General features: G+C 35.2%; 1 protein-coding gene across 1 annotated transcript in view; it reads right to left on the bottom strand.

The window, feature by feature from the left end:
- Window positions 1-8967: 8967 nt before the first annotated feature.
- Window positions 8968-12741, bottom strand: part of LOC136989928 (PDZ domain-containing RING finger protein 4-like) — a 33971-nt gene continuing 30197 nt past the window's right edge. The window contains exon 7 of the mRNA XM_067288235.1: window positions 8968-10695. Coding sequence (XP_067144336.1) covers window positions 9712-10695 — 984 coding nt within the window. The 3' untranslated portion in view covers window positions 8968-9711. The remainder of the gene's footprint in view (window positions 10696-12741) is intronic.

Here is a 12741-nt window from a genome sequence, read left to right as displayed (position 1 = left end):
GCAAAAATATTTGAATCGTGTAAAGCAGCCAGATTATGCATGAGGTTTATAGAGCACCAACCTCATGTGAACCACGTGATGTTGGTGCTCTACGGTTTAGTGTGCGGTTTTTACTGGCTTATCGCACAGAATTGAAAATGATCTCGTCAAATCGTTAGGTTGCGTTTTATTGCAAAAAATTAAAAAGGCGATTAAAAACGGCAAATTTGTTGCTATAATTGTAGACGAAACAACCGACATCAGCCACAGAACTCGGATGTCGATTGTATTTCGTTACATGAAAAAAAAAAAAAAAACGATAACGTTGAAGAAAGATTTGTGAGCTATATTGATACGAGTGAAAATAGAGACGCAAATTCGTTATTTACTCATATTAAGAGTTACTTAATGCACTAAAAAATTAGTGGCGCAAACATACGACGGTGCTGCCATAATGGTCGGACAACTTAATGGTATCCATGCCAAAGAAATTATCGAAACATTAAAGAAATATCGAAACATACTATTTTCATACACTTACGCTCACAGATTGAACCAAGTTTTCTCTCAATCTGTTGGATATATAAAAGAATGTAAAATATTTTTTCAAACTAGGGCAGGATTTTCTTCTTCTTCTTCTTCTTCTTTTTTTTTTCTAAATTTTCTATAAGAGCTCAATCCTTAGACCTAGAAATCAATCTTCTTTCAGCCACACCTATTACATGGAATTATAATAGCAAGATTATGAACTGCGTTATGGAGTATAAACAAGAATTAGAACTGTTGTTGTTAAATATGGTTGAAAGTCCAAAACAATGGGATTCTGATACTACAATTGCTGCAAGAGGATTATACCATTATTTAATAAATTTTGATTTTCACTTTTTATTACTGGTTTTTCTTTTTCAAATATTTGCAGTGAGATATTCTATTTGATATATTACAAAAAAAATTAATATAGCATATTGTATTACTAGAAAAAATTTTATTGACTTTTTACGACAGAAAAGAAATGATTTTGATTTAATTTAAGATGCTTTGAGAAAAGATGAAAATATTTCAGAAATTCAACCAAAAAAAAAAAAAAAACGAATGAGACATACCGATATTGGGTCTAAAAAGGAGTAATACAAACGTGTTTTATGAAATAGTGGATATATATAAAATTGTATTGACAAATTTTCAGACATAAAATCTTTACAATTTTTATCACTTTTAGATGTTAATAATTTTAAATATTATGAAAAAAATTTTCCCAAGCGAGTTTTAGTTCTTTAAGTAAATTTTATGGAGAATATTTTGATTTATCTAAATTACGTAGTGAATTGCAATATTTATATTCGTATCCAGACTATATTGGTAAGTCATTCTTAGACATAAAACATAGAATTAATAACGATCCGAACAAAAGTGTACTAAAAGAATTACATGATTTAATATCATTAATTTTTACGGTACCATCAACCAGTGCGTGTGTTGAGCGCAGTTTTTCAATCATGAAGCGAATTGATACATTGGCAAGGAACACTCAGTCAGGAGAAAGATTATCGTCACTAGTGTTGCTTTCTTTCTTTCGTAGGTGGTGGTTCATATGGAGTTTTGTGCTATTCGCCTTTTACTCCGAGAGACTTGTGGTTGATCGGTAGGCGACCGAAGAGCAGGCCTTATAGAATGGCCTAATCACGAGCGGGGAATTAGTGCTTTCCGGGAGGACTTTTATGGGAAACTGGCCCTATTCAGGCGTCATCGACAACCCGGAAAACTCCATGCTGCCAGCCCCGTCCGAGCGAAGCGCGAACCCCCGACCGAACTCCCAGTATTTAGGGTCTGGTCTCTGCCGAATGAGCGGAGACGGAGTCCACTCGGCCACTGGTGGGCCCTAGCGTTGCTTTCCATAGAAAAAGAGCTTTTAAATACTTTGATGAAACCAACGACCAGCGCTTTTTATGATAAAATAATTAACGACTTTGCCGAAAAGAATCGCCGAAAAACTTTTTATTATTATTTATAAAAAATAATAAAAACAAGTTTTTATATCTTTGTTTCGTGTCAATTATCTATTTTAGAATTAAAATAAATAAACTGTTTATTTTTGTCATTTCCAGTATTTGTTCAAAGTTTACGCAGCTTCCCAATCATCAAGTGTCACCGCACGCCACTGCTATTTTCGTTTCTCGAAATAGATGAGAACCGAATTGCTAAGCAAAACTGAATCGCATTCCGTTTTCGCTAGAGAATGACTGTATGAAGTAACATGCGTTTTAAGTTTCGGACTATTTTACAAAATGCTCTCGGATTTAATGAATTATAACAGCTGTAAATTTTTTCGTCCGATGGAGAATTATTTTATCAAAAGTTAAAAACAAAGTCTGCCCCAAAGGGACCACCTTTTATTTTTCTTGCCTTCTAGACAAACACATTCTTGGCAAATGATCTTTCTCTGTAGGCTACTTGTTGCCATAAGTTTAAAAAATGCCCTTTTAAAAAACACAAAATACATCCAATTAAAATTACAAAGTAATTTCTAAAAAGGAACTGGTGACATACAGACTCGTTGCTTTCATCCATCCATACTTTCGTTGGGGTTGCTGCTGCTTTTATCTACTCAAAAGAAGCCCTGAAAAATGTAGATTTTAGGAAAGATGCCCCTGGTGACGATACACGTTGAATTTTCATCTGTAAATTTTTTCGCTTTCCTAAAATCTACACTTAAAACGCCACTCGGCCTAACTCTCATTAGTGAGGCGCGAACCTGGGACCAACTACCAGCGTAGTTTGATCCACTCGGCCACTAATGGGCCTATTCATTAAGAAAAAAAATATTTTGGTAATTCCGTTTACTCCGATATATGGATATCAAATGATCTGGTGTGCAGATTACGTTTATTATTTTTTTTTTTTTTTGGTTCGTTTCCGCCTTGTAAGCATTAAGAGATTCTTTTTCAGACCTATCGTAACGAGGGCCGCCGGATGGTGAGGGATGGGGCCTGACATCTGGGACTTTGGAAAATTTCCTGGAAAGTTGCTTGGTTTCGAAATTCTCAAAGCAGTAAGCTGGTGTCTTGATCCCCACAGGGACATTCGAAGGTTTGGAATCTCGAATTAGGAGGAGGAAATTGATAACTAATGATTTGACTGAGTTAAATTCTTGTCTTTTAGGTAGCCTACTTGGGAAAGCACTCTAGTAGGTGAGTTGCTTTGGTTGAGTTCTCTATTTAAAGTTTTATCTTAAAATTCTCGTGGTACATAAGCTATAAGAGAAATCGGTTAATGTGAGCCTAGGTATACAAAATGGCGGCGTTTCCGGTAACCTCGATGGCAAGTGTTTTTAGAAAAGAAATGCAGATGCCGCTAATAGTAATGATGCCTTCGTATGCAAATATCCATCAAAAAATTCCGTTCAGGAAACATGAGGAATAATGTGAATTTCGAATTTTGGTTACGATGTAGACGGATTATGCACGTTGTTAATTTTTTAAAAAGTGTCTGTGTTTTTTTAAAGTTTGTACAATTTACTCGAAGTCTAAAGTTATCGAGGAGGAAAGTTTGTCAATGGTAATTAACATGTTAAACGTGTCCTTGATGTGTTTAATATGTGTTAAATGTCATAAAAGTGTATTAAAGTGTGTTAACATTGTGTAAGTGAGGTAAAAATTTTGTAAAGGGTTCAAATGTGCGTTTAAAAAGTGTGTAAATGTGCTTAAAAGTGTGCAAATGTGAGTTAAATGTGTTTGAACGTGGTTTAAATGGGCGCTTATAGTGTGTAAATGTGTTATATATGTTTAAAAGTGTGTAAATGTGTGTTAAACGTGTTAAATTTGTCATAACCAAGGATATGTAATAGTGATTTCCGACCCGAAAGACAACGTGAACGACACATGGAAGGCTAGGTGGCCGTGGATCGCAGGTGCCACCCTCTATGGAGACGCTGCCTGTCGTAGATGAAAAGGCGAGAGAGATGTGAATCATAAGACTGCAGTTCTTAAGAGGAGTAAAATTTATGTACAATACAGACAAATTTTGTTCGAACCACTGATGTATAGAATTTCGTAATTCACTTCGTCCATGCATCGATTGAATTTATAGATAGTATGACGACTTTTTTATTTTTCGTTTCTGGTCCAAGAGTAGGAAAAGTAATCAAAAGCAGGGGAAAAAGTAAGTAGCAAATTTACGTTTTAAAAATGTTTTAGTTTTAAAACAGTTTAAATATAGACGCGTTTAGGTTATTGTCGACAGTCGCCATTTTGTATACCTGGGCTCACATTAACCGAAAATCTTTGAGCAGAATTTTCGATTATTTTTGAAGTATATTGATCCGTCCGGATTTTATCTCGGGTTTCTCAGAGTGGTAAGCGACACCTCAAGTACTCAGTCATTAAAATTTATTGAGTGACAGAGTGGATGAAACCCCTGAACACTGGTAGTTTGTTGCGGGTTTGCGCCTTACCAATGAGCTGACCTCGTAATGTTTTCCACTATTTCTTCTCTTTTCTAATACGGTACTAAAATAGGGATCAATTTCCTGTAGAAATTTCTTCTGGGAGGCACTTTCCGTTGACAGATCGCCCATGCGTTACACTGTCTTATACTATCAATCTAATCCATCATTTTTAGTTTTTACTGATTATCATTTTTGGGAAATAAAAGCTGTTAAGTCTTTTTCGGTTGGGGCTGGTGACATGATATTAATAATATAAATGCCATCAGACAATATCAAAAGTGAGATAACAATATAAATATTTCCTTAATTAATCAACTTAATGGTTTTAAAATTACCGATTATTATTAATCCGCAATTCATTAACTTAATTAATTAAAGAAATAATTATATTGTTATCTTACTTTTGTTTAAGAAGATGTATCATCATCTTACAATTAAATTATCTCCATTCAGAAATTGTTTTTTTTATCTAAATCGCAAACTGGGGAGGAGCCACATCTTTTTGATAAATAGTGCCAAGAGGAAGTTGAGCGATAGTATAAGTTTCAGTATATCCAAATAACTTGCTCTATTCACTGTGGCTTATTACCTAGTCCTTCATAAAATTGCACCTTTTTTATCATGTGCTAGTAACCTTAGCCCTAAAATACGGTATCTCTTACAAATGACAACATAAAATACACACAGAATTCCAATCTGATACTAATACATCGCAAGTTATAATTTTTTCCTTTAGTAAATCTCCAAGCCTGATCCTGTATATATATTTTTACACCGTAATGATGTTAAAAGAGATCCGTTTAATACGGGAGAAGAACACGGTTTAAATCTGGGTGAAATCTTGAGTTTTTCATGAGTGATTTCTCTCGAATATATTAGTCTCCATCCTCTGCCATCAGGCTCATTGTAAATGCACCTAAATCTATGATGATAAAATTGTTATTCAGTATGTGAGACGTATAGCTTCAAAACTGATCAAGTCAGTAATTTTGAAAAAATTTGATGTGAACTGAATTTTGCGTATTGTTTCGTATTCTTTTCAATAGTGATTGTGATAAGTTTCTAAACTAGCCACATTATATATATATATATATATATAAAAAAACACTATAGAAATTGGAGGCAAGTTTTGAAATTCTCCATCGCATATATATATGAATAGAAAACAATATGAAAGATTCAGTTCTTATCTAATTTTTTCAAAATTATTAAGTTGATCATTTTTGAAACGTGTAGCGACCATGTTACAAACCTGTTCGAGTGTAGTCCATTCTATCACATGCTCTCATTTGTTCATATCATGCAGTAAATCAAACTGGCATATCTAGATCCTGAGAAGGTATTTGTTTACACAGTTTATTCCTTATTTTAAATCAATTTTTAAATATTTCATTGTTTTCAGTTGTGATATTGTTTCAAAATAAACTAGGATGGTCTTAGTTTAGTCCGATATCCTAGAAAAACTTATAGATACTGTGGACGAGAGAAAGGAAAGACGTCCAGATCAGACATAGCGTTTTTATCCGGACTGTCTGATTTATCATTAAGTTGTGGGTGTGTAGTTTCGAGTTATGTGAGAAACACGAATGTGTTGGAAGTATCACGTGTCACGTACTCGTTCAGTGAGTGGTCTCATTGAAAGAGTTGGTAGTACGTGATATTCTTAACACGTTCGTTTTGCTTACTCACATAGGCCCACCAGTGGCCAAGCGGTCTTCGTTTCCTGGGAGTTCGGTTGTGGGATCGCGCCTCGCTCGGACGGACTGGCCACGTGGAGTTTTCCGGATTTTCTCCACGTCTGTAACGCTTAAATAGAGGTCAGCTTCCTATAAAAATACCTCTCTAAGCAGATCGTCCAAGTGGTGTTGCGTTGCCATAACTTAACAAACTTACTCACGTAACTTGAGACTTATCTTCCTGGCTTTTTCTGTTATAATGTAACGAGTGAGTTTATCTGTTTTATTCTTAGTATACTGATGATAACCGCCATTAGGGAAAGCAATTTGAAAAAAAAGAGCATTACTGAAAGGACCCAAAATGTATCACTTGTTTTGGGCACTACTAGATAGCCTAATATGTCTATTTACATTTGGTTCAATATTTTGACAAATTTAAAACGAAAAAATCTGGCACTAGACTTCTCCAGTACCAGTTGATTCCCTGGTATTGTAGTATCAGTGCGTTTGGCTGTTTGACCATTTCAATTATGAATATCTTGAACACCGTTTGAGCAGTCCAAATGGCCTTTTACGTTGGGAAGACAGGATGTGTATCATAGATCGTAGCACGTGTTAAGGGACCATAATCTCTGGGGATACGTTATAAGGCCTATAATAAAGCCTCTGTTATGGAATAAAAATTTGTAGTTAGGTATGAATCCAATATGTGTCCATTGATCAATATATATTTTAATACTAAATTTAATCAACAGCAAATCAAAATGTCAAATTAATCAGGCTATTAAATCGTGTTTTTGGACCCAATGCACGTTTACCATATGACCAAGTAGGATCACCTGCTTCATGCATCACGTTTGAAAGGCCTTATACTGGGTCCTTAGAAATGTAAGTGGATCCGGCTCCACTGAAAAGCTCTATTCCAATGATTCAGTTTTTGCTTTTGAAATTCCTGATTTTGAAATTTATATCTTTTAAAGTTATCTTATCGATCCATTGTGAGCCTGGCCAAAACCCATAATTACAAAGTGTCATTACGAGCCCTATGGCCTTGAAAAAGGCCCCAGTGCTCTTAATAACAATCTGTAAAATTAAAAAAGTAGCAATTAAATTACGATTTATGCTTTAAAGTGTAAATTACAATAAATGCTTTTTGTCATTTTTATAACATTTTAAAGTCGAACTCTTAAAATACTTTTAAAAGTATTGTCATCACAAGACTTGACAAATTCGTTGGAGCGTTAAGATACAACGAATTTTCAGGCCCTGTGATGTAATACATAAGAGGCCCTTCCACTTTATCAAATAGTAGTACTTATAAAAGCAAGAGGTTCTAAATTGGATTGGATTGGCATAAGGGAATGGCAACTCTCTTGCGATTTGTCAAGGGACTACCTCCCGAGAGGAAATTGTCCCCGATTAGGTGTTAGACGTGAAGAAAACCCCGGAAAACTCCACATGGCAGCCCGTTGGTGAGGCACAAACCCACGACCAACAATCAGTGTTCAGTGGTTTATTCACTCGGAATAAACCACTGAACACTGATTGTGAATCCACGGAATAAACCACTGAACCACTGGTGAATCCCTAAAATTGTAACTTGATTAGTATAGATTTTTGTAAAATTATATAATATATGGTCCTAACTTATCGTCTGTCGCTTATACTAAACACATTTTTATGATATTAATATCGTAAAATGCTTCAGATTTTCACAAATGCCAAACTCTATCGCAGAAATCCAACAGGACAATTTCTCGTGGCTTCTTATTTCCACGAGTTCTAAAATATTCATTAACAATCATTATTGTTTATAAAATACAATTTTTATACGCTATTTTATTTTTTAATAGGGTCTCGAAATGTAAGTAGCCGGGCCTCCCGCAAACTACCGAGAGGTCCTGGTGGATTAAACAATTTAACAAGCGAAGAAAGAGAGAGAATTATTTTTATTTTCCGTAACGGTGCCTGAAAAATCAATAATTTAGTATCTGTTACGTCGTGTAGATTGTGCGATCGCCATCTTTATTCAATGAAACTGAGCTGGAAGGAAGGAAGAATGAGATTTAAATCGTTGTTCATATATTTTTAAATAGACAGAATTCACTTTTATCAATCGATAACTCGCCGAACGATTTATATAAACGTAACAATTCAGTTCGGATGGAGTTGAATACAGCATTTTTCTCCGAGATCTGCGCGTTGGTCGGTGGAGCACTTATCAATAAACAGATTTTCTGGGTTCTCTTTCAACTCCAAGGATCGATATAATTTACAAGTAATGTAACCGAGAGGCATTCTTTCGTTCGACTGTAGCGTTTAAATTATGGCTTTAAGATGCGGACTTTATATTAAATATAAACAACAGAATTTTATCCGATCGATACCTTATAAAATAAACATTAAACATTGTTTTTAGAAAATATATTAATCTATATTGAGGAGATAAAGATTCCAAAAAATATCGATAAATTAAGAGTTTAAATGTAACGTTTTGTATCTGCCATCGGGGCCGAATTACATTTGTTGCGACTCCAAACTATGATACATATATACGAGGCCCTTCTTCTTCATTCAGATAATAATATATTTAAAGTTCGAGGGTCTAAACTACAGGGCCCACCAGTGGTTGAATAGATAAAACCATCGAACGCTGGTAGTTGGTCGCGAGGAATTTTCCGGGTTTCCTTCGTGTGTATTATCCCTAAACCGTAGCCTCATAGGTTAAGGTTTCTGTGATGCCCTAAACTATAGCTTGTGTAGCTTACAAATAAATTAAGGCCCTACCTGTGATTATTGTAGATATATACGAGAATATTTTAAATTGATAATGTTTTATTTTCAAGAAAATCCTGAAAAGATTCCAAAAGTAACAAAACTACACAAATAACATACATCGAGAAGTACAACAATATTTCCCCCTTCTTCTTCTCACAAATATCAACTTTTCCCAATACAAATATAGTAGACCCTATATATAAATATATATAATTTATATATTTATATATTCATATATATATAAATTTTGAATCAATGAATATAAACACCCAGAAAAAAGAAATTCGGTTTATTACAGTATTCTATCACCATTGTGAACAATAATCTCTAGGAATTTTAGGTTTTTAGTAGGAAAAAAAAAATGCATTCTGTCTGTCGACTCGTACACAAAAAACAATTCTTCGGATATTCTTTTCTATGCGTTATTGCACTTAAAACGTTATAAATATTTGGCTAATTTTGAAAATATTTCCGTTATAAACGATTATATGCACCATTTTAAAAAGAGAAATCGTTATGAGCCTATCACAAGAGTCCATAAGCTGCAACATTGTCAATTACAAAGTGGATCATCCAACGGTTCTCGCGTTTACAATTTTGATGACGTCGATTGAAAATTTTGGGCATTATTTTAATATAATTTTCTTGATTTATTTTTATCCAATTTATTTATCGTTGTATTTATTTATTTTTTAAATATAAAATTTAGGATTTAATTTATCTTTGTGTGATGCAGGCACGTGACTACACGGGATGAACATTCGCTGTCTTTAATATCGATGTTAATGTTTTTTCTTCGATTGGCATGTATGGAAAATATAATTTGAGCTGTAATTATACAGTTGTTACCGACAACAAACCAAATTGTTTACGACCGCTTGGCACCAAATATTGGACGGGTGACTTTTTATTCTTTCTATGAGGCGATACTTCCTGTTCTTCCTGTTCCTCTCGTACACTGTTCATTTTAGTTCTCATCATCACAGCTCTCTTCTTCCTCTCTCTGGATTTCTCCAAATGTCTTTTTCTCTCTTCTTTTGTCCAGTATTTTCCCGTTTTAAGTTCGCTCATAACGTCGTCGTCGGTTGTCTGGCCGCATCTTTCTTCCATAATCTGCAATGCTCTTTCCTTTAACAGGCGATTTCTAACGGGCCTGCGTGTTATATACCTGCTACCATCTGAACGTTTCTTTACCTTCCATTCTACTTGATACTCGGGTGATGCTGTTGCGTGATCTGGCATTCGACTCGACATGGGTACACACGTCTTCCATGTCTGCTTGGCCAGCGATTGGCGCAAGAGTTGCTGCTGGATCCACATGGTGTGTTCCAAATGGGCTGGGTTCGTATACATTGTGGTGGACGGATATGGACTACTGCAATCTGTTGTCGGCAACTGTGTGCTTTTGTCGACTGTATATTCCGTACACCTTTTGTCTGATTTACGGAATCGTTCCTCTCGTATGTTCATCACCCATTCTTCCACTTGCCTGATGCGGGAATTATCTGTGGATCGCTTGCTGCCGCCATTTAACTCGTGATTCAAATCTGTTAATGTCTTTTGTGAACTACCGGTGACGTAACAAGTGCGTTCGGATAATGTTGGGCTATCGGGCGAACGAATCTGTAAAGTGTCTATTCCTTGGGTCAGCGCGTCTGTATCGTTGTGGGTGTTTGTAGATGGTGCATCTACCAAACTGCTTGTACTCGTACTTGCACATTTGTGAAGATTTTCTGGAATATTCGCGTATCGAAACCTCTCGTCCACACGACTTGCTCTTCCATCTTCGTGGATATAAACCGAAGGGATATCTTCTGCCTGTAAGTAGATAAAACAGTTTAAGAATTCTCATACATTTAAAGGCATTACGGGCGTTGGCACAACACAAATCTGATATTTCTGAAGGAACGGGCCGGGAATGCCAAAAGCAAAAATCTATAGACAAAGAGCCAAGTGGATGAAGCCACTGAACACTGGTAGTTTGAGTAGTGGAGACGGGTTCCTGCCTCTCCAATGAGTTTTCCAGATTTTCTTCGCGTGTATAACACCTAAATAGAGGCGTTTCCCCCATAGAAAGTCTTTCCAGGAGGCATCCGCCCGCTGGAAAGTGTTGCATTGCCTTATTTTATCAGTCCTATCCTATAGATGCAGGATGTCTTAAAGCCAATTAACCGATATATATATATATATATTTTTTTTTTCAAAGCTTGTTTTAATAATGACTAGAATCAAGTTTGTAACACCGCTTTCCTAAAGCGGGTTTACTGACCTTTAGGCCACTGCACATATATATCAGGTTATGTAAAGACAAAGTAAGTAAGTAAAAAAGTAAATACATACGTTACATTAAATATTAAAACTTTAATAAATTAAATATTCTTTTATATAAAAATTATTTGCGATAAACTAAATATTGAAAATTGTTATAAATTCAGTCCCTAGATGGCACTCCGCATTTATTTTACTAATTAAAAATGGAACCATAACGTTCAATTTTGGTAACGTTTATAACTTCCGGAGGGAGAAGTAACAATGACGTCAACAAACATCGATATCGGTGGCGAAACCGCTTCAATATACAGTCCAGTTCTTAAGATGATAAACACTTTCAGTTAAAAAAAACAAATAAATAAAGTCAAATTTGTAAAAATATTCATTGAAATATTATCTTTTAATATTTTCATATCGAAACGTTTAATTTTCGTAATTAGTGGATATGCATCATTACACGCTTCAAGGAATTTTTTCCCCCTTCTTCCTTTCATGCGCTATTTAACAAACCTAAAAAATAATTTCACTACATAGAATATTAACTTTATGCAATCTTCAACAGTATTGTGGAGAGATGATAAAGCCATTTTTGGATTGTTTCATTCTAAGATTAGGCCCACCGGTGGCCGAATGGATAAACCACAGTCGTGGGTTCGCGCCTGACTGAAGGGTTGGTCATCTGCAGTTTTCCGCGCTTTCTTCGTGCCTAACACTTAAATAGGGTCTAATTTCCTATAGAAATTCCTCCCAAGAGGCATCTTCCTCCTTGGCAGATCGCCCACGTGTCGCATTGTCTTATCCCATCAGCCCAATCCGGTCTTTCTCAAGTGCAGTGTGATATTGTCCTTCGAGGCTGCCAAATTTGCAACACTTCCTCAATAAATCACTTTTTAAATGTCTCCACAAATTTCTTGTAGCACCAACAGAGCCGTAATGGCGAGTTTTAGTACTAATATTGTTTTATTTTTTACTGAAATGTCACCATAGTTGCATTCCGACTGCCAAATATCTATGTAGACAACGTTGAATAGGGATACTAACTATGATCAACTGGTATATCGAGTGATTTATTTGGATGACCAACTTTGAAGTTGAATGAAAAAGCTTTATACAATTTGGCAAATAATACACTTCACGAACTCATAATAACACACGAGAAAACATTTATTTCGTCACAGAATAGCGCACGCTCTTACGTCATTTTGACGTGATTCTTACGCGGCTTTTTATTACGAGAAACGTAGAATGACGTCAAATTAAGGTAACGGTGTACGCTGTATGACGTAACGAATGCACCTAACATCTGACATTCAGAATTCTACGAGAATAATTAGCAAAAGAGAAATTATCATGTGTTGTTATTTAATTTAACGAGTTAATAAACGATATTTATAAGTTAAATCAACAAATATGGCGAGTTGAAATTGAAGAGAAGTCGTTGAAAATCGTAACCCATACATCATATACTGAGTAATCTTTTAAGTAACGTTGGCTTATTATCATCAATTTAATATATAATTCATATGACTTTAATGGGGTGGGGCTCGGAGACGACCAACGAAAATTATTATTTAAACTTTTATTTATTAACAA

The sequence above is a fragment of the Centruroides vittatus genome, unplaced genomic scaffold (assembly GCF_030686945.1).
Source record: "Centruroides vittatus isolate TY-2023 unplaced genomic scaffold, ASM3068694v2 scaffold_769, whole genome shotgun sequence".
Taxonomy (NCBI): Eukaryota; Metazoa; Arthropoda; class Arachnida; order Scorpiones; family Buthidae; genus Centruroides; species Centruroides vittatus.
Note: the sequence above shows the minus strand (reverse complement) of the source record. Positions and strands in the feature narration are given on the sequence as shown.